We start from the raw sequence: 27,886 nt of genomic DNA on the forward strand, positions 1-27,886 counted from the left end.
AATACTCGCAATCGTTTCAAGGAAATGTTATTTGCAGTCAGCGTTAGCTTATCGCAACTAGATAAACAAAAGCTGCGCGCTTATAACATATTCTGCATCGCCTCCGATTTGTATATGCACTAACGAATCACATCAGACGAATTGCATGAAACAAATCTAATTTTGCGGCATTTGTAATAAACTGCACACGAGCGCGCAATGTTAAAAAAATGTACACGTTTCACTGATAGTTTTGGAGACACCCACTTCACTCGCAAGACTCCTTCGCATTATTTCAAATATTAATAAATTTTTTTCTCCCAATTAAGAAGACATCATCTTCATCATTAAAACGAATAATCTTCGCTCGAGATAACCCTCACACTCAGATAAGGCAAGTGAATAGATGAACTCTTATTTAATCACTTTCGCACATATTATGTCCCCTTGCATGTTACACTTTGTGTGTATAAGAAGATTGATGGCCTGAATATAATCGAAGGAGTCTTACTTTCCACAATTTTCACATCACAATCCGGAGGAATCTCGAAGAAGCGCAACTCTGATTAAGAAATATCTCTTCATGCGATTAGTAAATAAAACAAGAAGAATTAACATAAATTTATAGTTGCTGCAAATTCTGATTCCTTAATTTTCTTCAGATGCTATCAGTAACTCGATCGAGCGATTCACGTCGTGCCCGATGAGTCAATCGTGGCCTATTTAATGGCAGCGACCTACTCAGCGATTATTGCGGGGAAAAACGACAAGAAACGGGCACACACACGATTTGACGCTTTGACCTCATTAAAGCTCTTTGACATATCGATACGCATAACCGATAACCGTTTCCGTGAAGAAGCGCGTTGCGCACTTTTATCGAGAAGATGGAGAGACCGCTGACCTCCTTATCGCGGCGATGCGCGCACTCTTTGACCGAAAATGCGCTGGCCAGTAGTAAAATTGCGATCGTTCACGCAACATGCAGAGATCGCTGATCTGCCTGATCGTTTTTACGTGCCTGGGTGTCGGCACCTGGGCGACGGACGGTGGTGTCAAGGGTGGATATCGGCCGCGTTATCCCACGAATCATCATGGTGGCACGAACTCCTCGCAAAGCGGGCTTTGCTACAAAACAGTGCCGTGAGTAATCGGTTCTTTCGATTCGAGACAAGTGTGATGTATAATAACTTTGGTAATAACATGGCTTCACGAGATTGTCTTTCATATTTAATATGCAATGAAAATAACGTAACGCTAATCGTACGTCGGCGTCCGTTTCAGGTACAGCCACGTTTTAGCTCTGAACTCGAGCGGCTCGCCCTACAACACCATCCCTCAACCAACCGGAGGCAGCCAGCCCGTAAGTATTCTTTCCTATAGGACTGACTTGGCATTTCTTGAAAATTGACTTCTAACAAATACAATAAATTAAATCGTGGAAAGCCACAAAGAAATATCAGAATATTTTTACACGAATAAAATTTATTTCTTCTTCACGTGTTTCTTCTTTCTTAAAAAGTCATTTTAAAGCTGTATTGCTCTTTCGAATTCCCTATGAGTCTCAAATACGAACAATAGGATATCAGTGAAGAAACCCATTTAATTAGGAAATTCAACTATCTGAAACTCTTGCGACAGAAATTAAGAGCAGACCCATTCTCTTTATCAGCACAGTGACGACTGGATCACTATCTTGGACTGTTGCGACGGTTACAAGCGTAACGTGACGAACGGCCTGTGCGAGCCGCACTGCGAACGCGGTTGTTTCGGGGGTCGCTGCACAGGACCGAACATCTGCAGCTGTTCGTCAGGATGGCATCCCCAGGAAGGCGTTTGCATGCCCGTCTGCACGCGTCCGTGTCGGGAGAACGCCTACTGCTTCTCACCGGACGTGTGCGTGTGCAAATTGGGTTACGACGAGATCGAGAACCAGTGCAGACCGATTTGCCCCGATGGATGCGGTAGGGGTGAATGTGTGGCGCCGCGCGTCTGTCAATGCCGGTCCGGCTACGTCCTGAATGAGCGCAAGGAGTGCGCGGCTGCGTGCGAGGGTGGTTGCTCGCATGGCACATGCAGCGCACCGGGTGCGTGCACCTGCGACGACGGGTAATTAACGTCATATTCTAGTTTTTGATGCCTAATGCTACCGCCGGCTTCGCAATACCTCTCGCATCGACGTCAACATTCCGTGCAACAATTAAACTTTGCCCCGTGCTTAGTATGCATCTGTAACCCGGCCTCAAAGCGGGATACCTGTAACGTGATAAATCAGCATCGGATCAGATTCATTGAATGCAATATTACGTTGGGAAAATAATTACACACTGCGTGACTTTGTGCAAACACAAAAGTCCGATATCACGTAATTCCTATGTAGATATTTGCGTAGGTAATATATTCACACTGTCACTTGAACAGAGATAGCCGCATTCATACGTAATAAAATTGCAGGTATTACACGCTTCGTGAAACAAATATCGAATAATTATCGTTTACAGTCATCGCATTGAGTTGCACAGCTACCTCGTTTTTAATAACAGACTCTTTAACTTTAAAATTAGAAATTCTCTTACTTCTCCTTTATAATCAAGAATATTATATTAATCGAGATATATACTTAACTTCTTATTGATAAAAATAAAATTTTTATTGATATCTCGGGAGAGTTATCTACAAAAGATTTAAATGAAGAACAATAATACACAATAATAAATTGTAAAAATCATTGATCTGGTTCTGCCGCAAATGCACTAATCCGTTAGATAATCGCAAATTTCTACGCCTTGTTGAAGGCAATCGCGATGCAAAATAATCCACGAAAATAAAACACGTGTAAAATAATCGCTATAACTCTGTCACAGGTACATTAATCCACCCGGCGATCGTGAGACATGCGTACCCCATTGCCCAGGCGGTTGTGATGGTGGCGACTGCATTTTCCCCGGGGTGTGCCGTTGCAGAGCCGGATACAGTCAGGATCCACGCAGCGGCAGATGCACTCCCAACTGTCCACCGGACTGCAGTGCTACCGGTGGCGAGTGCACCGCGCCGGGCGTTTGCAATTGCAGAATCGGCTACGAGAGGGAGAATTACAGCGGCCAGTGCGTACCAGCCGCGCCGGGCTCGTCGCAATGCGGTGTCGGATACAATCTGGATCCCCGCACTGGTAGATGCATACCGGCACCAGCGAACTTGACCTCCACGCAGTGCAGATACGACTGTGGCCCGAACGGTGCCTGCGTCGGCAACCAGTGCGTCTGTCAACCAGGATTCATCGTTGATCCTGACATTGGCAGATGCGTCCACCAGTCCTCCATTCCTCCGTCGCAATCCGGTGATTGCAGATTTGGCTGCGGTCCGAACGGTGTCTGCGTCGGGCACAACCGCTGCGCCTGCCAACCGGGATTCATCGTTGATCCTGACATTGGTAGATGCATTAACGCGTCGATGTCCACCAACATGACTTCCACGCAGTGCAGATACGACTGTGGCCCGAACGGTGCCTGCGTCGGCAACCAGTGCGTCTGTCAACCAGGATTCATCGTTGATCCTGACATTGGCAGATGCGTCCACCAGTCCTCCATTCCTCCGTCGCAACCCGGTGATTGTAGATTTGGCTGTGGTCCGAACGGTGTCTGTATTGGGCATCGCTGCGTCTGTCAAGCGGGATTCACGGTCGACCCCAGCACTGGTAGATGCACTTACGCACTGATCACTCCGACACCATCCGGCGACTGTAGACATAGTTGCGGTCCGAATGGCATCTGCGTCGGGCACAACCGTTGCGCTTGCCACTCGGGATTCATCGTTGATCCCGACACCGGTAGATGCATCCACGAATCCTCTACCCCTCCGTCGCGATCCACTGATTGTAGAGTTGATTGCGGTCCAAACGGTGTCTGTATCGGGCAAAACCGCTGCGCCTGTCAATCGGGATACATAGCTGACCCCGACATCGGCAGATGCATCCACGAGTCCTCCACTCCTCCGTCGCAATCCGGTGACTGTAGATTTGGCTGCGGTCCGAACAGTGTCTGTATTGGGCATAATCGCTGCGCCTGCCAACCGGGATACATACTTGATCCCGACACCGGCCGGTGCATCCACGAGTCCTCCACTCCTCCATCGCAATCCGGTGACTGTAGATTTGGCTGCGGTCCGAACAGTGTCTGTATTGGGCATAATCGCTGCGCCTGCCAACCGGGATACATGGCTGATCCCGACACTGGCAGATGCAGTCCCACGGCGCCCGCCAACGCGACCAGCTCGCAGTGCAGATACGGCTGCGGCCCTCACGGCCGATGTATCGGACCGAACATGTGCGCCTGCGAGTCAGGATTCCGCCACGATCCGGATACCGGAAGGTGTATCCCGCACGAGGGGGAAGGTTTGGACATGAACGTGTGCCAGTACCCGTGCCTGAACGCACAATGTACTGGGCCCAACCAGTGCACCTGCAATCGCGGATACACGCATGATCTGCGAGATCCTACGCGCTCCAGATGCGTGCCGGTGTGCGCGGGCGGATGCCCGAATGGTGTGTGTACCATGCCGAATTTCTGCATATGCAATCCCGGATACCGGAAGGAACCCGGCGTCAAGGGTCGACAGAGATGCGTACCGCAAGAATGAATACAGTTTCTCGCAAGTGACGAAGCGGATTGGTACAGATTAATTCGGCAAGGATGAATGTGGTTTCACTGTTATGTTCTGAATTGTATACATGAACTGATAATGTAAAATAATTATACTGCACATTTTTACTTTACGCGATATATGTTATATGGAAATAACGACATGTATGTGAAGGTGTATTAAGAAATAATGTATATTTTTATGATATGTTTCTATGTAACTAAAAGATTAAAGTATCTTGTAACAGAATAATCATTCTGATGGCTTATATTATATATTACATCGTTTTAAGTACGCTTGTAATATAGAAATGTAATTTTGCTGAAGCGAATAAAGTGTCAGATACCCGAAACTCTATAATAAATGAACATATTAATTATAAGATGAATCACAAAAATAAAATTAACTTTGATATTTTTTAAACATTTTTAAGAGCATATATGCATATTATAATACTCTTTATACACTTATCTTTATTTTTATGTGAATCTCTCTCTGTTTCTTTTTCTTGAATATGTCTTTTTATATATTTTATTCGCGACTGCAAATTAAATTAACAATTGCGACATATAAAATTTTTAAGAATATATTATAAGAAGTGTAATTACATTAAATTAGAGAAAAACTGTTAAATTGGAAAATACATCGTGTATCGGTTATATTTATAGTCACTGACTGATGACAGAGCTAACATCCTGTTGGATCCTGATAATTCACATCATCATAGTAGGAGAGAAACGAGACAGTCAGTTTACTTAACAACGCGATACTCGCCGCAACCGTTTTCATGTTGATCACTTGTCCTCATAGTGTATTTCTTCAGAAACTTATTTTTATATTTAGCGATTATGAAAGTTTCATATATTCTATTTATTCTTGTCATTCTGCAAATTGGAGTGATTACTGTATCTACAGAATATATAAGAACAAACGCAAATGCGTTCACAAAAGTGTGTAACAAGATTGTCAGGTAAGATTATCATATTCTTTGAATCGGAATTTATCAGCAAAATATTTCATCAGCCGTGCGCAATATGATTAAGATAGCAAGCTAATATTGATAACATTATATGCAGTTATCAAGCGACTCGGAATACTCCTTACCTCGAAACATATAAGGAAAGAACATGGGGTCTCTTTTATAAAACTAAAGTTCGGTGGAATTATAAAATTGAAGTAAGACGATAAAAATTTTATTTCGCATGATATCGTAATATAAGATAATGTAATTGATATACAGAATGTTTGATAACAGTTGCATTCGATGCATATTCTTATTAGAATATTCTTATAGAAGAAGCAAACGAGTTTTTACGACAGAAGCATTCAGATATAAATAATGAAACCATAAACTTTTCAGTATTTCACGTCATGGCGCAGGGAATATACGTGCTGTGACGGATACTTGGAGAGAAGCTCGAACGCGTCTTTGGATTGCGAACCGATCTGTAAACCCCCTTGCGGAAATGGTACATGCATCAAACCGAACGTGTGTATATGCAATTCCGGGTACGCTGAAGAGACAGATATAGTTTTCGATTCCATCTGCATCCCCGTGTGCACTCGCACTTGCGTGCATGGCAGGTGCACTGCCCCCGAGAATTGCACTTGCGACAATGGATACTCCCTGAGCAATGATGGTTACACCTGCGAGCCTGTCTGCAACGAGCCGTGCGGTAAAGGAGCATATTGTTCCAAACCCGGAGTTTGCACTTGTTTGCCAGGATATTCCAATAGATCTACATCGCATGTGAGTAAATAATATAACAATTATGATATAAGCATTTTATACATATGCAGTTTTATGTTAACATGACAGACATGTGGATAACGTTAGTTGAATTCTATATTATTTCGATTTTAGCATCTCTCTCCCTCTGTTAAATATTAATTATAATAATTAACACATTGTTAATTATAATTTTTCGGATTACTTTGTTTTATTTACTTCATTCAACGTGATGATTTATCCAAAGGGAAATGAAAAAGTTACCTAGAGTCAATTAAGTGTATCGTAAAAATAATAATCTTTAGTTTTCAATTAACTAGAAATATAGTAATCAATAACAAATTAATAATTTTATCTTCTTATGTTTAAAAGTGTTCTCCGATCTGCAACTATGGATGCATCCACGGTAAATGTACCGCCCCTGGTGTCTGCACCTGTGACGATGGTTTTGAGCCCGTTACTTTAGTTCTCTGCAAACCCAAGTGTGAGCATGGTTGCATCAATGGCATGTGCAAAGCGCCCAATGTATGCATCTGCGAAGAAGGATATTCCTTGAAATATCCAGGCATTTGTGAGCCAGTTTGCAGCCAACCTTGCGTCATGGGCACCTGCGAGGCACCTGAAATCTGCAGTTGTTTCGAGGGCTATGAAATGCTCGAAAACTCGAAGTACATCTGCGAACCGTTCTGCGAGAAAGCTTGTCTAAATGGCAAATGCACCTCTCCTAGTGTATGCACTTGTAACAAGGGATTCCAAAAGAGCAGGACGAAGCACATTTGCGAACCATATTGCGAAACTTCCTGCGAACCTTTCGGAGTGTGTACCGCGCCCAACGTATGCACCTGTTTCGATGGATATCAGCTGGTTGATGCGAATCAAACAACGGAGATAGTTAGTAATTAATCAATTAATAATTTCAGTTAGATTAAGGAGTCTGATGCCAAACTAACTACAGAATTTGCAACTAAATGCATTTAATTATTACAAGAGATTTTCGCATTCATATGAAAAATATTGGTTTCCAGAGAGTGCAGTACGCAGCTGCCACCTCGGTGTGCGAACCAATTTGTCATACGCCATGTGTCAACGGATTCTGCAGTGGTCCTGACGCATGCTTGTGTAATGACGGTTACTATCGATCCGACAGCAACGTTTGCACGCCTCGCTGTCTTGATGAGTGCAGCGTAAATAGTTTTTGTAGCGCGCCCAATACCTGTACATGCAATACGGGTTACCGTCTTCCCAAGACCACGTCAGACATTTGCGAACCCTTCTGCGAGGAGAATTGCGTCAACGGGTATTGCAGCGCACCGAACGAGTGCAACTGCAACGCAGGCTATAGTCTATCGGCGAGTTCCATGAACGTGTGCGGTCCTGTTTGTCATCCAGCCTGCAAGGTGCATGGGATCTGCCTGGCGCCCGATTTGTGCACTTGCCAGAACGGTTATCGCATGGTTCATTACAACGACGTTAACGTGCCGTTCGGTTGCGAGCCGATCTGCAACGTCGAGTGCGGCAACGGCACGTGCACGGCGCCGGAGGCTTGCACATGCTTCGACGGCTACCAAAATGCGGAAACCGGCAAGTGCGTGCCCGTCTGCCGGATGTGCGGCAACGGCACATGCGTTGCACCTGGGGTTTGCGTGTGCGATAGCGGTTTCTTTCTGATGGACCCCGTGAACACGGAGGTCCCCGATTCCCATATCGCTCTCGACGAGGACAGATCAGGAAACGGAAGTAGGTGCATGCCGCGATGCGAGAGTTGTGATAACGGCGAGTGCGTCGCGCCGGACGAGTGCCGGTGCGACGCCGGTTACGTGAAGATCGAGGGTACTTGCGTGCACGCGTGTCACAACGGTTGTGGTACTCACGGCGAGTGCGTTCAAGAGCGCAGAAGCTGCGAGTGCCATTACGGATGGACCGGATCGCATTGCGATCAGCCAACCTTATGTATTTTAAGCGTGAATGGCGAGGGAAATCATACCGAATCGTAAGTATCACGCGGGATAAAATACTTTGGAACAAAAAATTAATTTGATATAAAACACTTTGTAATGTTATCTTGTGTCTGTAAAGCGATAATAATTAGGTCATAATAATTATAATTATTATTAATTATAATTATTTAAATATTCAAGCGCTAATAATAATAGTAACGATGGATCGCACTGAATATTTCAGGCATTAATATGCAACGAAATACTAAGTGCATGCATCATAAAGAGATGACTAAACATCATGACTAAACTCTCATGACACAGGATAGATTTTTATATTTTAATATCTCACATGAGTCATCTATGATTCAAGCGTAAATTATTTCTTTCTCTTGCAGATTAAACATCATAGAGGAACAAAATGCTACGATCGAGTATGTACTTTTAAATAATCCAGCATGCCCCGAGTGCATTGATGAAATGAGCAATGAGACATTATGTTTTAATATCAGTGACACGAAGTATAATGAATCACGAATTGGTTGTTTAATGGGTAGAGGTTTGTTTATAAATTTATTTAATTTGTTTACTTCATACAATCCTGCAATAAACTAACGAAAATCTGCCAATTATTTTCATATATTATCTTTTCTCTTTTTTTTCTAGAATGCCTTACATTGACTGATAAATATGGATCTCAGAGGGAAACTGTCAAACTAAATGCAATTGCAAGTGTTTTCGGATTATTATTTTTAATCGGTATAATAATAGCAGTGTATGTGATATTGCGAAAACGCCGAAATAGACAACAGATAAATCTAGGTATTGTCGCATTTTATTATATATTATTCAATAATAATTTATTATAAAAATATTATCACGTTTATGATTTATAATTTCTTACGGATATTCTGGATTTGGAACGCTCGACATATATGAATAAAGAAAAATATATAATTAATAAATTATGTCATAATCAACAATTGCAGAAAATGAAAATGAGCACCGAACATCGATGCAAGGACTAGTGGAACAGCATACAGTTGATTCTGAATGTGAATAATGCTATCTCTTTTATTATAGAGTGTTCAAACTCATTGTAATAAAAAACAGTAAACGATAGGAAAAAAGAAAACAATTGTTTGTTATAAATAAACATGTAATCTCCTTTGTTAAAGTTAGAAACTACATACATTTATTGTGATATTCCTAAAATAAACTATTATTAAAAATTTAAATACTTTACATCCTCATTTGTTTCCTATTTTAAGATAATTTTAAAATAAGTATATATGATAAAATAAACTAGAATTTTCATTATATAATTTGATTAAAATAGTAACACAGTTATCAGATAAATTCATGTAGCAAGGATAATTCTATCTATTTTGAACTCGTCTGAAATAAAATGCTTTTCAAACTGTTCAAACAATTCAATCAGTTACGATGTTTTGCATTATGCCATCGTAAAACTCTTAAATGAATTTTACGCCATAGATAGGAGTACAAGCTTTCAGTAACTCTGTGATACCGCACCACACACATCCTGTTACGCTGGAACAGAACAATGTGTACGTATGAGGAACGAGAGATAAATGAGATAATGAGAAGAAGAAAGCACTGCGATGGTCAGTTCAAATATCACAGCGCGAATGACAACTTCGTATAGAGGTAATCGATCATGGGGTTACTTGACAGCATTGTCACTGTTTTAACTATCGTGATATTGCTAACAGAAATGGGAAAGTGGTCAAATGGTAAATTTTTCTCAGATCATACGCCCTCTCCCAACGCATCTGTGGTTATTAACGGAAGTCATAGCATCTCGGACTCAACCTGCGTTGAATCATTCAGGTACGATCAGGTCATACTTGTTGCATTTTATTATGAAATTTTCTGTCGATATTTATGCATTACGCATATCTGAAATCTTGTGATTAGCATTCGGTTTCTTGTATTTTTAATATCTTGAAAGATAGACGACTATTAGTAGTATGTGCATTATGTTTTTTATTACAGCCGTAACGTGCCGCAATACATTCCTTATACGGAAACGTATAGAAGTAGGGCAATGGGATTCTATCGGCCTCAAATTCGCACCAATTACAAAATAGAGGTAATCAAATCTGATTGAAATAACATTTGCAATACGCTAATTTACTAATTGCATTTGCAGTACCACGTTCTGTGGAGCGTAGAACCCAAATGCTGCGATGGCTTCGTGCAAGTCGGCAGAATGTGCACGCCGCACTGTTTGCACCCTTGCGAGCGGGGAATTTGCATACAACCGAACGTGTGCAAGTGCAACACGGGGTACCGGATGTCGTACAATGTGACGAGTGGCACAGTGATAGAAATGTGCGTGCCGGTGTGCACAAACGGCTGCGTCAATGGCACTTGCGTGGATGCCGAGGTTTGCAGCTGCAACGACGGTTACTGGATGGACGCGGACGGGTTCACGTGTCGTCCCGTGTGCGACATAGAGTGCGAGCGAAATCACGGCTACTGCGCTGAGCCGGACGTTTGCTCCTGCCGTCCTGGCTACGTAAGGGCCGAGAGGGACGAATCCACCACGTACTCTCCTCATGGGATTCCCAGATGCGAGCCTGTCTGCGATCGCGCGTGTACGAACGGTCGTTGCACGGCGCCCAACATTTGCAGCTGCGCGGTCGGGTATGAAGCGGACGAGGCTGACCCGCGGTTCACCTGTAGCCCCAGGTGCGACGAAGGTTGCGCTTTCGGCAAGTGCACGGCGCCCGGAATCTGCAACTGCGACGATGGTTACAGGCCAGTAAACGCGAGCGTGTGCGAGCCGATTTGCAGGGTGCCGTGCGTGATGGGTACCTGCGTGGCGCCTGAAACCTGCAACTGTGAGCTCGGTTACGGTTTGCTCGGCGATTCCAAGTATGTCTGCAAGCCGATCTGCGAAACGAGTTGTGGCAATGGCACGTGCACCGCACCCGGCGTTTGCAGCTGCAACAACGGTTACAGTGCAGTGAATGCGAGCACGTGCGAGCCGATCTGTAGTGAACCATGCGTGATGGGCGTCTGCGTGGCGCCCGAGAGCTGCAACTGCAACGTTGGCTACGCTCATCTTGGCGATTCCAAGTACATCTGTGAGCCGATATGCAAGACGGGCTGCGCTAACGGCACTTGCACGGCGCCAAATCGTTGCACATGCGACGACGGTTTCGCACTGCGAAACGCCAGCTTTTGCGAGCCGGTCTGCGAAAGGAACTGCCAAAACGGTGACTGCGTTGGTCCGAATCAATGCGTTTGTCACGACAATTTTGTGCCGAGTACCAGGCACAACTTCTCGACGGAATGCGTGCCCGCGTGCACTCGTAACTGCAGCGGACATGGAGTGTGCATGGTCAATGATGAGAACGACGGCTGCCAGTGCTACTTTGGCTGGACCGGATGGGACTGCGATCGACCAACTGTGTGCGTCGTCACGGTAGATTTAATTCGCACAGATATCAGCAAGTGAGTAAGTCGAGTCGATAAATTAAAAATTATGCAATAAAGGTGCGCGAGATTTAACCACTTCCTCGCGTTTACTCGTAGTGTATCCAAAGTTGATTTACTGATTAATAAGGAAAAATTAATTCAAAGATTGTTTAATTCGCCAAATTCAATTATTGCAGACTCACGATCTATAACGTAACGAACAGCACAATAATGCGAGCTCACGAGAATGCGCCGCACTGTTATCAGTGCGACGATGACTTCCTTGACACCGAATCACTTTGCTATGTGGTGCAGTCTGATGAGGCCAACACGACCGTCAGCTGTTTACTCAGTACAGGTACTCACACTTTCATTTAGGATTTTTTAATGTTTAATTCGAGTTCTTCCTCTAACATTTCTGTTTTATTTTTCAGATTTACCTTGTTACATGGCGCCTCGTTATGATTCCTCGATCGATTTTGCCAAAATCGCATGGCCCCTCGTAGCTGTCGCCATACTAATTCTGACAAGTATAATTGCGGCATCGTATTTGATATATCGCAGACATCAAAGGAAGAAATTGATCACAGGTATCTTTCCGGATGTACGGCATACAGACTCGCATAGCTTCATGTTTCGATAAAGAATGCAACCGTTAGGCGATAACCGCGATGCCTTATTTCCGGTTGGACATGAGAAATAAATCAGCTTCTCTGCACGTGAACGATAAGAGAAACGTTCACAACTGACATCAGATCATTTTAAATGCGGTCCATTTATCTGAATTATTTCCAATAATGAATTTTATGTGAAGGAAGTTAACCAGAGAGAAGTCTGTTTATTAATAAATAGTTTTTGTTACATTTTTTACAACATGGTTATCATGAAATTCGTTTTTCAGCGAGATCATCAACCCGCTACGCGCGAGAGGCTTTCGCCACGGAGTCTTTACTGTCTGAAAATGTGATTTATCTTTGAAAGGTTCATCAACTAGAAGATCATCGTAAGAGAGCAACTTCGATTAATTAGATTATTGATATAACATCTCTTTTAAGATAAGGATTAGTAATATCTGACACTAATAGCGCAGTTGATTAAGTTGAAAATGTACAATTTGTTATTTTTCTAAACGTGTACTAAAAAGTATTAATAATAATGATATAAACGTTACTTAAAAATCGATATTATTTTAAATCAATTCACTCTATGCAGACGCACTTCTCTGTATGTTAATATTGTCAATAGTCAACTACAACTAAATTGCTGCGAATAGCTCGTTTTGTGTAACACAGTTCGCAGAAGTCATTTAACACCACTCGACGATCAAGTTCGTCGCAACAGCGAGAGTTTTGAGCGTGCACAATCGCGATATATCGGTCACCCCGTTCGGACTCGTAATTATCGCCCCAGTTGCACCTTGGCCAGCGCAGATACTCTGCGATAAAATCCAAGGGTGTCCAAAGGCGAAGAGATATATTAGGCCCTCCTCGTTTTCCTCCGTAAATCGATTACGGCGAACGTGACGATTTGATAGTCGATATCGAACACCGACACCCTCGCTCGCTCACTGAATTCATCTCGGAACGGGGCGAGACATTCCGATCTCTCAATTTCTGACAGCGGCAAAAATTCCTTCGGGGGAAAAAGAAAGAAAAAGAGAGACCGACGGAATCGTCAATGAACATACATGCATTCGCCGTCTCCTCTCCCCGGGGAGAGAAATACACGGCGACTGACTCTCCGTGCCCTCGATCGAGCGCCGAGCAGCGCCGCGACGCCGCCGTCGTCGTCGGAGCAGCCGTGTCGCGCGCAGCTGCGGACGTCCGCGTCGCCGCCGCCGTCGATCCGCCGCTTCGGCGTTCAGTGAACGAGACGGCGCGATTTCGAGCGGGGGTCCTCGACGCGGCATCGCAAAGACCGCTCGGTCGGGGCGGCGAACGCGCGGAGGTTGGATGTGACCCTCGCCGCCGCCGCTGTCGACGTCGGCGGTATCCTCGCACGTTCAACGCTGGTGCGCGAGTGCACACGACCGAGTACACAGCCGGAGGCTGAATTGTGCGTTTTATCTACATCACACATACATATACACATACAGATACACACACGCAAAGAGCGACAAGATTGCAGCACGACGAGCGCAACGCAAGACGCATCTCCAGGGCATCGAGGGTGAGAGAGTGCACCGAGGGAGTTGGTCAGGCAGACGGGCGGGCGGGAGGGGGGGAGGGTAGGCGACGGGGGAAGGATGTCGATGCGCCGTCGGTGGTCGGTTTCGGGGGTTGACTCGCGCCGCGGGGGCGATGAGCGCATTTCCCTCCGTCCTGAGACTGACCTGCTGCTGCTGCCGCCGCCACCGCCGTTGCTGCTGGCCCCTGCTGACCTGCCTCATCATCATCGTCGTCCTGATACCTGCGCTCTGCACTACCAGCGACACGCCGCGGCAGGTGGTGCGCCGGATCATCCGCGAACGGCCTGTAGAAGGTGATGATGATACGCTGGGGCACCGGTCGACCTACCTCGGCGACGACGTCGACGTCGTCTATGACGACGAGCAGGTGCCTGCCGAGGATGACGACCCCGACGACTGGTTCCAGAGAAACATCACCGCGGGTGAGTGGTTCAGGATCTCGTTATGCTCATGGCGATGGAGATGGAGATGGGATAATAGTTGTGCGTTTATTTGGGAATGGCTGAAATAGTGAATTTCTGGCTCGTTTCGCTAGTTATATCTGGTGAACGAAACGTGTGATAGCGAACCATCAAATAGTTCAATGAACCAAGAGCGTAAAGAATATTTTTATCGAATCGACGAGTAGATTTTAGTTGCGGATTGTTGAAAAATTCACTGTGCGAGAGAATTGAAAAAGATCATTTCTGAGATGAAGATGACGCCGATGACCACCGTAGTCCTGAGAAGCCTAGAAGCTTCGAGGACCAACGTAGGATAATTTGATGATGGCGTTGTGATGTGGTAATTCGTTACCTAGGTGATGCCGAGTGAAGACGAGGATCGTTTCCGAGTTGCCGAGGAGTAACATCGTCAACGGATAAATTGATTATCTTGTTTAAAATTTAAGAGAGACCGTTATGTGCGCAGTGAAAATGATAAAAAGATTGCTATTTAATTAGATACAATTAAATCGTCACATTTATGATTTATTACTTATTCTATAAATTGTTGTGTTCGCGGCGATGGCCGATGCTTGGAATAATAGCTGTGTGTTAATTCGGGAATGGCTACTGGTTCGTTTTTTTAATGGAATTAATGAAGGGATTAAATAATGTAAATAATTTGATAAAATATTTATAAACTCCTTTTCTTTCTATCTTTGTGATTATATTTTACACCTACATAATATTTTTGATATTTTAATGCAGTAACTAAAAACTTTGTTTGTTAGCAAATGCAGATATGAATATTTACTGAATATTTTTCAACGAAAAATAATCACAATTACAATTACAATCAAGGAATTTCTTTCTCTTTCTATACATATTTACACATATATTATATAAAAGTGTAGAAAATTAAAACGTACTCGATTTCTTTTACTTTTGAGAATACTAAATATTTGAAATTTCGTAAAAAAATGTATAAGATAAAATTTCACATAAATGTAAAGCATTATAATATGAGTTAAATATTATTCTCAATAAATAAGTGCGCACGTTTTGAACGATAAATTATGTAAAATAAATTATTTTTGGGAAAACATTACTAAGCAAAAATGTAAGGAAAAGTGCAAATAAAGTAACATGCATAAATAAAACACTTGAAAGCTTAAATAAAAATAATTAAAAAGAATATGATTTTTCTGAGAAAATTTTAAATAAACTATAAACAGAAAAAGAAAGAAAAAAATAAAATCAGAAAAAAAGAGAAAGAAGATAAAGTTTATTGTGCAGAAGTTTGTTCGATAATGGTAGCATATGTAGCTTGATTTGCAATTGAAACAGTCATCCTTGATTTAACAATACTCCAGGTTTACGTAAGATAATATCGATCGAAAGCGATCTCAAGGTTCTTGTTATTCGCGCTTGCTCCATATCGTGCAGCTTCTTGAAGAATGCTCATCTATTAAAACAAGAAACTTGAACAAGAAATTTGATTCGTGGTTATAATTAAACGTATTAAGAGAATATTATATTATATCAAGCATTATAATTGCTACTCAAAAACTTATTAATTCTATTTGTGCAACAAGAACGGGACAGATTTACTTTTCCAAAATGCTTTAAAATATATAACTTTTCTTCTTCTCTGGAAAAAATTTTAAATAATTAAATAATCAAGTTTTCAGCAGAAAACTTAGCAACAAGCGGCATATTTTCCGTGAAGCGGGATACATAGTAATTATTTACGCGAAATTTGTTCTTGTATTATCTTACATCATTATCTTCCCGTTGTGCTTCCTTCAGCTTCAACAAGTACCCATTTCTAATTTAGTCTCGCAGCATTGCACGCCTCATCTCGCTCCTTGCTCCACCTTACGCTCTCTTACGTTTATTTTTTATTTATGTTAGGACAAGTAATGCTATTCTTGCTTTTTCTAGAAGAAGCGGAGGGTCTCTCGGCTAGCGCACGCGTCGATTTAACTGAAGAGGAAACGCGTTCTTCTTGATTTTCGCGCCAAGCACGCCGCCGGTATTGATTTTAATGGATGCTGCAAGCTCCGGGTCCGCGTATGTGAGTCGGACGTAGCTTGCAAGCTTGCACACGCCATTACTTATGCCTGTTCCCTTTAAAAAATGCTGCTTAAAGCGAGGATCATGCCCGATGTGTTATTGATGCACATTTTTTGCCCTTTCATTCATAAGCTCGCGAATCTTTCCGACGAGGAAAGAGCGATCGATCGGAATTTATTAGCGTGAAGAGTAACGCTTAGTCGCTTAGTCAGCCATGAAAATTAGTACATACCGAACGCATTGAAACTCTCCGCTTACGTGCGGGAAAATTAGTTTGAAAATTTTCCGGGTAATTTGACTTAAAGAGTCAAGTATCAAGAATATCTCTGACAATAACAAAAAAAACATGCTATTATTACATGGTATCGTATTGGCTGCATAAATACTGCTTGGACCATTTTGTTCAGAGCTTCACTCTTCTCGTTATGCACAATTTTGGTGTAATCTCTTTTAATTGTGTTTAATAAAACGCTGTGTCGCGCGTTATAATCCATCAACAGCGGTGAAAATGTTGGGAAACTCACGTTGTAAAATTGCGTTTTGCAAATCGTGCTAGTCTAAATTCTCCCTTCGATGAGAGGGTGATACGGTGCACGCGATGCACCATGTAATGCATACGTACAATGAACTCTAATCGGAATGAAATTAAACGTGTCCTAGTAAGGAGAAGTCCACGCGAGGCTACGCAGTTTCCAACAAGAGCGAAACGCGGAATTGAAAATGTATTGTCACAGATCGACACGAACTGCGTCTCGCGGCGGACACTATTATCCGCAAGACAATGAGTCCTGTAATATTGAAATCTCCGCGTTTGCATGGCCGCGGAGCTGTTAAATGACGCGGGACATTTATCATCCAAGACTATCCTTGTCATTAAATAAACGATTCATGCGACGAATCGAGTAAGAGAAGCTCGAGTACTTAACAGAAACATGCGTTGTGCAAGCGATTGACAAATAAAAATTTGTTTACTTAGAATATAAAAATTATTAATGCGAACATATAATAAAATGTAGAACAAAGTATCGATAAAATAACATGGACCTAAAGAATCTAAAAAAGATCCTTTATATAAAACTAAATAAATATAAATAAATACATTTATATTTTATTATATACTTTTTATGGTATTTATTTATTTGCTTATACATATTTATATTTGTTGTATGGTAATTTGTATTATCTGAGCAAGAAATCTGATGGGGAAATCTGCTAACCCAATCTAGACTTTGCACATTTAAACATTTCTGTGTTCCCGTGTTTTTGAAAATATTTAATTGCAAAGTTTTCTAATTACACTCAATACACTATCGCCGTATTGTCGCACATTGCAGTTTGAAAACGTGCCAAGGGAGTTAGCGATTATTGCTTGGCCTACTAACTGTGAAACGAACGGAGGATACATATATGTTGCGCTACGGTTACAATAAAGTAGCGGTGAACTCAAATCAAATAGGCTTTTTGGCGCGCTGCCAGTTAATTGTACCTAAATTTCGCAGTTCGATTAAAATTGTAAATAGCGGAATTTAAGATCGGTGCCACTATTTTCGACGATCTTTATCGAAGCAAGGTTACTGAAATTCAAAGCAGCAATGCAGCAAACGCTATTTATTGTCATTGCAGTCCTGGAAAAGATATACGTCTATATCGGTCTCTCCGTTCTTACCAACAAATACCGTAGTAGATATCTTTAGACAGTAAGCACAGTGAAATCATAAATATATATCGGGAGTGAAAAATAATATCTGCTTTCGTAGTGTACATGACACACATATAAATCTGATACTTACATTTTTTTTATTATTTTTCCATTTCTAAGAAAAGATTCTCAGGTTTTCCAGAGATATTTTCTACTCAATCGCATCGAGAAAAAAATATAAAAAGATACGGAAATTTATATGAAATATAAACGATGTAGCTTTTGCACGGATAACAAACTGAAAACCCCAAAGTCTGACCCCCATTAATAATTTATTAAACTAAAGCAGGCTACACTGGATCCTTCCGTATATCAAAATTATTTTGCAGAATAAAAGAAAATTAAAAACAAGTAAATCACTCTCTAGGAAAAATAATCCATAATACTAATGTAGCTTTTCCACTAATAAGGAACATTTAGAAAGACAAGTAAAGCTCTCAACATAATTTTTGTGCACTCTCATACAATAAAAAGACTACGTCTATCGCTGTTATCCACTGTAATTAAAAGCTCACACAAAGTTCGAAGCAAAGATTTTAATATTCACTCGTTATCTTGCTTGCAGAGAAAGGGCGGTACCTGGGCTCGCCTTGCGACTTCGTGTGCAACCCCGAGTTACAGCACGTGTTCTGTGATTCAATCACCGGCCACTGCGAGTGCGAAAAGTTCTATCCTGTTCGTCTCGGCCCTACGAAGGGATGTGCCAAACGTATGTAAATGCCGGGCTGGTAACCCTCGCGCCCAACAACTAGGTCGTTCCGATATCATAACTTCCATGGTAACGGTCAGCGAAAATAAATGTTCGCGCCTTCCTGATGGCCTGAATGAAGTGCGGCCTGCTGTGAAAAAGCCTCGTGGAGTGCACTCGTTCATCTCGAATGCAGCGCACGAAACCGCGTCGCGTGTCATGTCACTGAAAGAGTAACGCGGATTGCCGGCGAACTTTGCTAGATAATGCTATTCGAAGCTCGTTCGATATTTAAACGCGAGGAGTAAATTTCATAAATAAACAAATACATTCAAAGTGACAAATGAAAGATCGAGCGATCGTTCGGAGACGTTGAAACTTTCACGATTTGTAGGAAGAGCAAAGTTTCTGAACGATCTGAAAGATTGAAGCTATCCTTTAAATAGGCGGACTTTTCGATTAACTTCCTATTGAATAAAAGATACGCTTCCTCAATAAGTAAAGCCATTTCAATCGATTCCTTTCAGCCAAAAGACTCGGAGAACAGTGCTTCTATCGTGCGACGTGCACTTTCGCGGACCAGCATTCAACGTGCACCCAGGTTCAACACAATGCGGTATGCGACTGCGAGCAGGGATATCACAGGGTTGCTCTATCTAGGCCTAACAAGAAGGTTTTCTGTGCGGAGGGTACGCCATTTATCCTCAATTATCTATTTGTACATTTATTTAATATATTGAGCATTTTATTTAATAATTACATTGTACACAAATATTTAACGCATTTTTTAATTTCCTCATAATTTAATATCTTGTAATAATTATTAAATATCTTCAGCATTATTGTATAAATATTGAATATATATTCTTGAATTATTTATTTATTGTATCAACATTTTTCGAAAATCCACGAAAATGATTTTCCACGATTTAATTATGCAAACAGCTAATCAGAAATTCTTTCAACCATTCAAAATTCGCTGAACGTTTAACGTGGCTGATTAATTGCTGCAAAAGCTAAAGTCAATTGCGCCATTGAGTGAGTTGCGAGAGAATTTCTCTCCCAATATTGATCCACGACAAGTCATCGAGTGGCGTCCTCCTTAATTCGACGTAATTTCCATCGATAGATCTGGCGCTGATAACTACAGACCTCCCGACCCTACTCTGCATAGCATCGGGGATAGCCATCTTCACGGCGATGATATGCTTCGTGCTCAAACTATTCAGCAGGGCGAGGTATTCAAGGCCGCGGCACTATGCCAACGCCAATCATGCGCCACCCATGCTGTTTTCCAGTGATACAGGTAAATAATAGTCGATTAAGTAATCTTGCGATTTTGCAGAAAAAGGAAATTTTGTGGATCAAAAATGCTACAATTTTACACAACAGAAGCTTGCAGCAATATTGGAACAATGTTGCAAATTGCAATGAGATATTATTATGAAGGCTTTTCCAAGCTAAATGAGCAAATTGGGATTTTATTGTGTTTGAATTTGTACAATATCTATAAAATATTCGATTAGTCACTGAGAAGGATTCGAAATAGAAGCGAAACGCTTGTGTACTTGTGTTAATTGATATTGTACAATGCATATAGAATAAGTCGAGGAATTACGCATGAATAACCGCGTGAAGACTTGCTCAGTTAGCTCTGGAAATATGTGAGCAAATTGTGCTGTTTGATTCCTGTAATATTCTCTAGGAAGTGTAGTTATTACATTCCCACGTCAAACGTAAAATTTCAACCTCCCACTTAACAGGTTCTCTCTTTCGTGGAAAACCTACTTTCGCTTCTACGAAATCAATAAAGGGAGAACTCATATATCAATAAGATGCATAGTATATTCCGTAGGTACCTATTCTCGTCTTACTTCGTAACTTTATACGACGTCACACGTCGGACTGTACTTCAAATTTGGATGCGGCAACGATACGATTATCTCGTCGTTACAAAGTAAAATATTATTTTTATTATTATTATTATTATTATTATTCACGAATGAAGAAACACGAGAGCGAGTGCATTTTCCTGAATATATATATTTCCAAATTTCAATTTCACGCGACGGGAAAGCGCAGATGTGTTAAAGCTAAACTGTACTTTGTATACATGTGCGATGTCATCGTGTCCAACGTGTCAGAGACAGGCAACGTCGGAAATATCTCGTCCAACTGAAATATGCCGTCGGGCAAATGGCACCATCGTTGCGGGACATCTCGCTCAGAGAGTCAAACGAAGCATCTATCATGTTCACGAGCGCGAAAAGCGTCAAAGTGATCCTTCAAGGCAGTTCAAGATACGGGTGCATAAATATTATATTATGCTTGCGGGCATATTCACGCGAGCCGCTTATTCCTTCTGTTCCCAGCGAGCCTGAATCGTCCCAATCGATCATGCAAACATGGAAAGACACTCTTGTTAAATATTACACAGATCTGATTGGATTGGTGCAATATTAACAAATACGCTCGATTATGCAAGAAATAAAAGATAGAATAGGAAAAGAAGGTTCTCCCTTTTTTTTATACAGGGTGTTCGAAACCTAACGTATAACCCGTTAATGACAGAAATGATCCCTGATTAATTCTCGAAATAAATTCCGCAGGCATTCCGTTAACGCTGCACGGGCGACCGTCCTCCCGATCCAGCCAGCGCAGCGGCAGCGCTGGACCCCTGAGCTGCGCGTTCACCAGGAGGCCCAGCAGTGGCGGCAGCCGTGGACCCCTGGTACCAGCTTCCAGAGCAGGTGCGGCACGGGCCGCAGCCATCTTGCTTATATCGTGTCACCTGCAGGCGACCAAAGGCAACAACAAGCATCGACGTACCCTTAGTGACGTAGCCGAGGGATCGTCCGACGGCCTCGGTAGACGATCAGTGATCAATGATCTCTTTCTGTCTCTCTGTCGCTCTCTGAGTGTGTTGTCTCTCACATCTCTACTCTCCCCCTCGTACATATATCGGCGCGGGTATTCCATTCTCCCCCGTTCCCCTTTTTGACGTTCGCCTTCGCGTCTTCCTGTCTGCTTACCGATTCGCCCACATCGACCCACATCGCGTCTCGTGCGCGGTTTGCAATTACAATGCGTTTGCGATTGGTTCGCGAGGGTACAAGGGTATGTGCTGGCTTGCCTTCTTGTCGAGAAGAGCTGAAGCGTCGCCCCGATGTATCATTGTCGCTGTGTTCATTCACATCCGAGTATTAGCCCGGCAGATTCATGTGTCCCACCCCCGCGCCCCCCCATCGTGGCTATGTGTGACTATCTGTTTCTCTCTAGCTCTTTCTCTCTGTCTGTCTATCTATCTGTCTGTCTTCATTCTTCTCCATTTGTCTTTCTTCACGTTTCTTCGATGTTCGTCAACGCAATTTGCTTTTTGTGCTGGCAACGGTGGCGACTGTGAAAGGGATGTTAATTAACGGTGACTGATGACGATCGCGGTAGCAACGATGCTTCATGCTGGACCGTGTCGTTGCCGCTGTTGCTGCTATGTAGCGACCATGTGGTCGTGGTAACTGGGCTGTTGTCGGTTGTAGCTGTGTTAGATGTTTGTGTGCCGGTTTCGCCATTTCGTGCCCGAAATTCTGGCCTTTTAGCCATCATCAATCACACCCACGTTTTACGTATACGCTAAACAGATCTATCGCCGAACGCGCACGAGTTTGGATTTAATTGGAAAGAAGAATTTCGTGGTGCCTCGAACACGATCGTATTTTTCTTTTCGAGTCTCACAAGTCTCGCATCGCCCCGTAACACAATTGTTACTCTCCGATCAATACTCTCTTCACAGTTCCACGATACCCTATCAATTCGCCATAAACAGATATCGTGCGATCACGCTCGATTTTTACGACGCTTTTCCCTCCCCTAAAACTGAAAACCGCGATGCCTCGAGCGCGTTTCCTTGACTATTGGACGAAACAGTCGTTGATTAATTATTAATAACAGTGTCTCCGAAACCAAAGTCGTGAAACTAAAGTCTTGTGCAGACAGTAGATCAGCATTTCTGAAAAAAAAGAAAAGAAAATGTGTGCAAATTAGATTGCAAATAAATCGCAGCACAAGCGTGTTACCCGAGATAGCAAGATGGCAGCGGCCGATTTTGTTGCTCGTTCACAAACGAATGTTCTCCGGTAAGACATAAAGAGACAAGAAATCTCTACGCACTAGCTAGCTCGCTGCACACACTTACACACAAACACACGCGTGATGTACAATATTAAATCATGTTAAAAATTGCGGGACCAGTTTTTCGGTGAATATTGCAAAAAATAAATAATAAAAATATAATATTGATTGATATAATAACTAAATATAGCAATCCATGTATATATAATTTATATATGAAAGTTAATGAGATAAAGCAGTTTAAATCAATATATTATTTAATCAATATTTCTGAGCTTTTTGCCGGAAAACTGTACCCTCCTATTATAAAATAATATATATGCATATAATGTTTCTTAGAGTAGCTTGCTTTGTTGATATATCTACTATATCAAAATTTGCTTTCCAGATATATGTGTATGTGCATAAAAGTATCCCTAAAAATATATACTCTGATCGGGATCTTGCAAAAGCTTCGTGCAAATTATATAATTTTCGATGTTCTATATGTCTCTGATTCTTTTTATATTAAGTATTATAACTTATGCATATACACGCACATATACTACAATGCTAATTGTTCAACTAAAATTAGATATCCTTTAAATTCCAGTAAAATACGAAATCCGTGATATACGTGTATATCGTACATATACGACTGTATTTGCCAAATAATTTCACTCACAGACAATTCCTTCTTTCCAATCTTACAGTTTTCAAAGCACTTTTACTATTTGCTATCAACGTACTACCATATTTCCTGCAGTCACTTTCACTTCTGCACGATTCGTATTTTTTACGGAATGCATTGCGTACGCAGCATCAAGCAATTACGTTGCAAAATACATAATCGTAAACCTCAAAAACACGTAGCGAGAGTTCATATCATTTATAATGAGTATCGCACGTTTCCACGGTAAATTTCTCTCGAAATTTCCTCTTGAATAATATCCGAGTATCAACAAGTGTTTTAATATATAAATCATTATTATCCCTGCGCTGCTCACATGCGTAAAAATTCATTGCTATTTTTATACTCATCCCCGTACGTTTACTCACATTCGTCTTCACCCGATTTATAGCACGACAGTTTCTTCGTAAGCTTCCACTTCCATCGCTTCACCGAATACTTACCGCGCCAAGAAAGGTATCGCAAGAATATATATATATATACATATATTACGATCTTGCATCCTTTTAGAGATTACAGCCTTAGAAAGTCTTAGAAGGCTTAGAAATGATTTCATAGATTACTTCTTTCTCTTCACGAGATTTCTATTCTTCCTAGCGTAGAAAACCGGACTGTCACGAAGGATACGCTGCATCTCTACCTGACTTTTTTCTTGGCGTAGGTTCCCGCCGTCCTAGTTTAGCGTCGGTTCACAGTTCGACATCCTCGTCCCGTAGTTACAGCACTCGTCGACTCGAGAAGGAGAGGAACGACAAGGAGCAGCGCCAAGCGGTCCAGGAGCTCCGACTGACGAAGCAGCGGGAGCAGCTGCAGCAGCAGCAGCAGCAACAGGTGGTACCGACGCCTAGTCCCAGGACACCCCATTCCACGGACGAGTTGCTGCCTTCAGTCGAGGAGGGGAAGGAAGTCTTTTACAACGACGTAAGCTGACTTATTTAAATTTTTTGAATTTTTTAAATTGTTTAATAACATAAAATAATCTGTATCATATACCAAAAACATCAATTACTTGCATGAAATTTTAAGCGAGAATGATTGCATTTGCAGCAGGTACCGACGACGTCAGACGTATCAGACACTATCCCGATGACGACGACTACGATGACGATGACGACGACGACGACGATAACAACGGCGATAACCGCTACCAACGCGAGCACACCCCAAACGGGCGAGAACGCGCCTATGGAAACGCCAACAACGTCCATCTTCGACGCGAGAGTTGCGCCACGGGCTTCCGACGATATTTTTCAAGTATAGTCTTCGTCAAATACGGTCAAGTCATTGGACTCGCAGTTTATTAATGACCTTTTTATCGTATTTGCAAGAACCAACCGCGACATATTCATAAAAGAAGGAAACGCATATGTATAAAACAAAGTGTGGAGATACGCTTGCGATAAGATAAAAAGCTCCAATATAAATAGAGATGCACAAATATCGAAAATAAATTAAATTTATATTCTGTCCACATCATAAAATCTGTTTCTTTATACACGATATAAATGTGAATATTATGACGTAAAAGTTTCGAAGCTTCAACCATTTTTGTTTCAAATTTTATGAGAATTAACTGCATACGTGTACATTTTTCGTAGAATTATGTATTTATAATATTTATAATCTCATTTAAGAAGCGTAAAATGTGCAAATGCACTTCACAATAGATTTTATGATGTGGACAAAATATTGATGCAAATAGAAGGCACTATCTGAATGAATTGTACTTGGGCACAAGTGTACTTAAACGAGCTAGAAAAGATTGCGATATAATAAGGCGTATTTTTACTCGATACTTGCACAGACAAATAAGTATTCACGAATGCAGCTGGACATTCAAAAAAGAGCGGGGACTAATGAATTTAAGCAAAGCAATCAATGCAAAAGACGGTAATAACAGATTCTTTTCTCGAATATCTAACGATAGGCAAAAAGATATTGGGATCATAACTACGGATGAGCGCGAAAAAAGTGCATTTACGCTTAGGTATTTAATATGCGCCACGCAAAGATTCGAGATTGATGACGAAATATTTTCAATTAATCGGAGAACGATACTAGAAGAGAACTGGCGTGCGTTTCAATGCTTCAGATTAATTAAAACCAGGACTTGTATTATCGTACCGAACGCAAATGCTCCACAAAAGAAAATTTTGGAATCCTATAAAAATTGTAGACTTATCAAATAATTAAATTTCTTTTGGAATCGAAAGATTTTCAATTGTACAAATTTACAAATTGACAAATTTGTGTTCTTACAAAGAAGCTCGGTCAGAGATGGAGATTTTTGGAGATCAATTATGCCAGAAAAAAATGAATTATATCAATTAACCAAAATTTCATCGATTACATGTTTTTTAATGTAACTTTATGTAGTTTACATATCAAAAAGATACGTGTGTCATTATATGATTACATATCGGAGACCATGTATGTATACCTGACGAAAGCATTGATTCGCGTAAAAGAGGCTACTGACCATTTTAAAAAAGAATTCGTCGTAAAACATTTTGCATGATTCCCACAAATACGATCGTACTTGATTCGAAGTACAATAATGATTATTCGAATTTATCCAGAGCTAGGGAAATCGTTTCGGTGTCTCAATGATATATCCGTTCAATGATTACACGTAATCGCCATGACCATTTTCAGTCGAGCTGCGAATAAAATTCATATGAATCGTTGGTCCTAGTGTGACCACAACGTATACGGATTACATGCAAAACAGTATCTCGCTCGATATTTTGCTCGAGCGAGATTATTGCGCCATAGAGGTCTCATTGAAAAATCATGATCTGACAGAATTATTGAGAGGAGCAAACGTACTTCTATTGTGCGCCATAAAAATAATAAAAACCGAACGGCATTCTCCCAGACTTAAAGAGATTCGAGGGATGATACTTGATTGTAAAAGGGGTAAGAGCAGGGCTGCTATTGCAATCCCGTCGCTTTGCTTTTCCGGGGTGGCGCGTGATTGATGGTCGGCCGTAAAAATTCTTCACCTCCCAATACAAAATCTTCTTTGATTGATTTCTTTTTGGGCATTCCAACAATGCCTGGTTCATTTGTGTGCGTACGCGATGCGTACACGGACTCCGTTTCCATCATTAGACAACTGTAAGAAGAATATATATGTAGTAGGTATTACGATATATACTGTAATATATTTGTTGAGATCGAGATCGTCATACGCCTCTCTTGATTTTAGATAGCACACATTTAATTATTATTACACAATTCGCTCACCTGTCTATGCGATACGTTGTACTCTTTTGATTCAAGTGAGCGCGGGATGTTTCTCATGCACGATTTCATACGGATTCGGATGACGACTCGGAGCCGCAAAATTTTTTCTATTGCACCAACATCGCAGTTTCCGTGATTACAACATTCGTCGGAAACTTAACGGGCATGATTAATCACGAGATCATATTTTCCGAGAACGAGCCTTCAGAATAAAACGTTCGGTCGTTAGATTCGATGCGGTAAAAGTATAAAATGTAGTAATAAAAGCAGATCTTTATGCGAAGTCATCGCATGAGGCAGTCACACGTTCTTAATATCTATAAGATCGGACATCTCAGAGAAAGAAAGAGAGAGAGAGAGAGAGAGAGAGAGAGAGATGTATAAATCTATCGTTATAAAAAGAAACGTATATTATATATCGACAGTCTCGTGTTCGGATAATTTACATACGCTGCCTTTCCCGAATGAATAATAATTAAAAAACGAAAAGAGCGTCGAAGCCCCAGGATGTTCTTATACACTCTTCAAGCGCTGCATAACGTGAAAACGCTGCATAGGCATACGTACTTACACGCAGCACAGACACAGACACACACACACACACACACACACACACACACACATACATACATACATACATACACACACATGCATACACATACACATGCAGAGATCCATGTACACCTGACACACAGAAGTAAGATAAGATACTTATACGTACGTGTTCGGCAACGATCGCACCCGGTTTCCTTAGGCTCGGCCGTTAGTTGACCGATCTATTATCATTAAGAACAAAAGACGAGACACAGAGTTATATCACACGCAGCCCGCATTCTTCCGAAATACTATCGAGATATTCGACTTGCCGTCTGATTTATAAAAGTTGATGTACAACGTTATAGTTTTATCCCGGTTTTCAATGTTTACTGTACTATATAAGATTGTAATATAGTCGTTGGGCCAAATAAAGCTCGTTTTTCGACATAAGCGTACACACACGTGTGGACGTGAGGATTCCTTTTCTCATGTGTCT

General features: G+C 41.6%; 3 protein-coding genes across 4 annotated transcripts; all 3 read left to right on the plus strand.

The window, feature by feature from the left end:
* The first annotated feature begins 22 nt into the window (after positions 1 to 22).
* On the plus strand, positions 23 to 4,969 carry LOC113562625 (multiple epidermal growth factor-like domains protein 6). The gene is made up of 4 exons (XM_026972560.1): positions 23 to 1,122; positions 1,264 to 1,342; positions 1,652 to 2,088; positions 2,844 to 4,969. The coding sequence occupies exons 1-4, from the start codon at positions 962 to 964 to the stop codon at positions 4,612 to 4,614; spliced, it is 2,448 nt and encodes an 815-aa protein (XP_026828361.1). The 5' UTR covers positions 23 to 961; the 3' UTR covers positions 4,615 to 4,969.
* A 405-nt stretch (positions 4,970 to 5,374) lies between these two features.
* Positions 5,375 to 12,900, plus strand: LOC105285560 (fibrillin-2). Its single transcript, XM_026972564.1, has 12 exons — positions 5,375 to 5,587; positions 5,694 to 5,793; positions 5,978 to 6,367; positions 6,719 to 7,237; positions 7,372 to 8,336; positions 8,682 to 8,842; positions 9,725 to 9,731; positions 10,303 to 10,399; positions 10,460 to 11,769; positions 11,931 to 12,091; positions 12,168 to 12,323; positions 12,635 to 12,900. The coding sequence occupies exons 1-12, from the start codon at positions 5,466 to 5,468 to the stop codon at positions 12,709 to 12,711; spliced, it is 4,065 nt and encodes a 1,354-aa protein (XP_026828365.1). The 5' UTR covers positions 5,375 to 5,465; the 3' UTR covers positions 12,712 to 12,900.
* A 1,071-nt stretch (positions 12,901 to 13,971) lies between these two features.
* On the plus strand, positions 13,972 to 27,845 carry LOC105285551. Of its 2 annotated transcripts, none has more exons than XM_026972562.1 (7): positions 13,972 to 14,343; positions 18,684 to 18,827; positions 19,334 to 19,495; positions 19,936 to 20,112; positions 21,416 to 21,556; positions 24,266 to 24,525; positions 24,652 to 27,845. In XM_026972562.1, the coding sequence occupies exons 1-7, from the start codon at positions 14,034 to 14,036 to the stop codon at positions 24,862 to 24,864; spliced, it is 1,407 nt and encodes a 468-aa protein (XP_026828363.1). In that variant the 5' UTR covers positions 13,972 to 14,033; the 3' UTR covers positions 24,865 to 27,845. The 2 variants fall into 2 exon arrangements, with proteins under 2 accessions (XP_026828363.1, XP_011348102.1); XM_011349800.3 differs by having other exon boundaries at positions 13,973 to 14,343; positions 21,416 to 21,673.
* The last annotated feature ends 41 nt before the right edge of the window (positions 27,846 to 27,886 follow it).

Source organism: Ooceraea biroi, chromosome 9 (assembly GCF_003672135.1).
Source record: "Ooceraea biroi isolate clonal line C1 chromosome 9, Obir_v5.4, whole genome shotgun sequence".
In the NCBI taxonomy this organism is placed as follows: Eukaryota; Metazoa; Arthropoda; class Insecta; order Hymenoptera; family Formicidae; genus Ooceraea; species Ooceraea biroi.

Bases quoted from the DNA above. Each gene is read 5' to 3' on its own strand.
- LOC105285551 (XM_011349800.3), top strand. From the start codon at position 14,034: ATGAGCGCATTTCCCTCCGTCCTGAGACTGACCTGCTGCTGCTGCCGC. The intron at 20,113-21,415 runs GTAAATAATAGT...TAAATTCCGCAG, and splicing joins GCTGTTTTCCAGTGATACAG to GCATTCCGTTAACGCTGCAC. The intron at 24,526-24,651 runs GTAAGCTGACTT...TTGCATTTGCAG, and splicing joins AGGAAGTCTTTTACAACGAC to CAGGTACCGACGACGTCAGA.
- LOC113562625 (XM_026972560.1), top strand. From the start codon at position 962: ATGCAGAGATCGCTGATCTGCCTGATCGTTTTTACGTGCCTGGGTGTC. The intron at 1,123-1,263 runs GTGAGTAATCGG...CGTCCGTTTCAG, and splicing joins CTTTGCTACAAAACAGTGCC to GTACAGCCACGTTTTAGCTC. The intron at 1,343-1,651 runs GTAAGTATTCTT...TCTCTTTATCAG, and splicing joins CAACCGGAGGCAGCCAGCCC to CACAGTGACGACTGGATCAC.
- LOC105285560 (XM_026972564.1), top strand. From the start codon at position 5,466: ATGAAAGTTTCATATATTCTATTTATTCTTGTCATTCTGCAAATTGGA. The intron at 10,400-10,459 runs GTAATCAAATCT...TTGCATTTGCAG, and splicing joins GCACCAATTACAAAATAGAG to TACCACGTTCTGTGGAGCGT. The intron at 11,770-11,930 runs GTGAGTAAGTCG...CAATTATTGCAG, and splicing joins ATTCGCACAGATATCAGCAA to ACTCACGATCTATAACGTAA.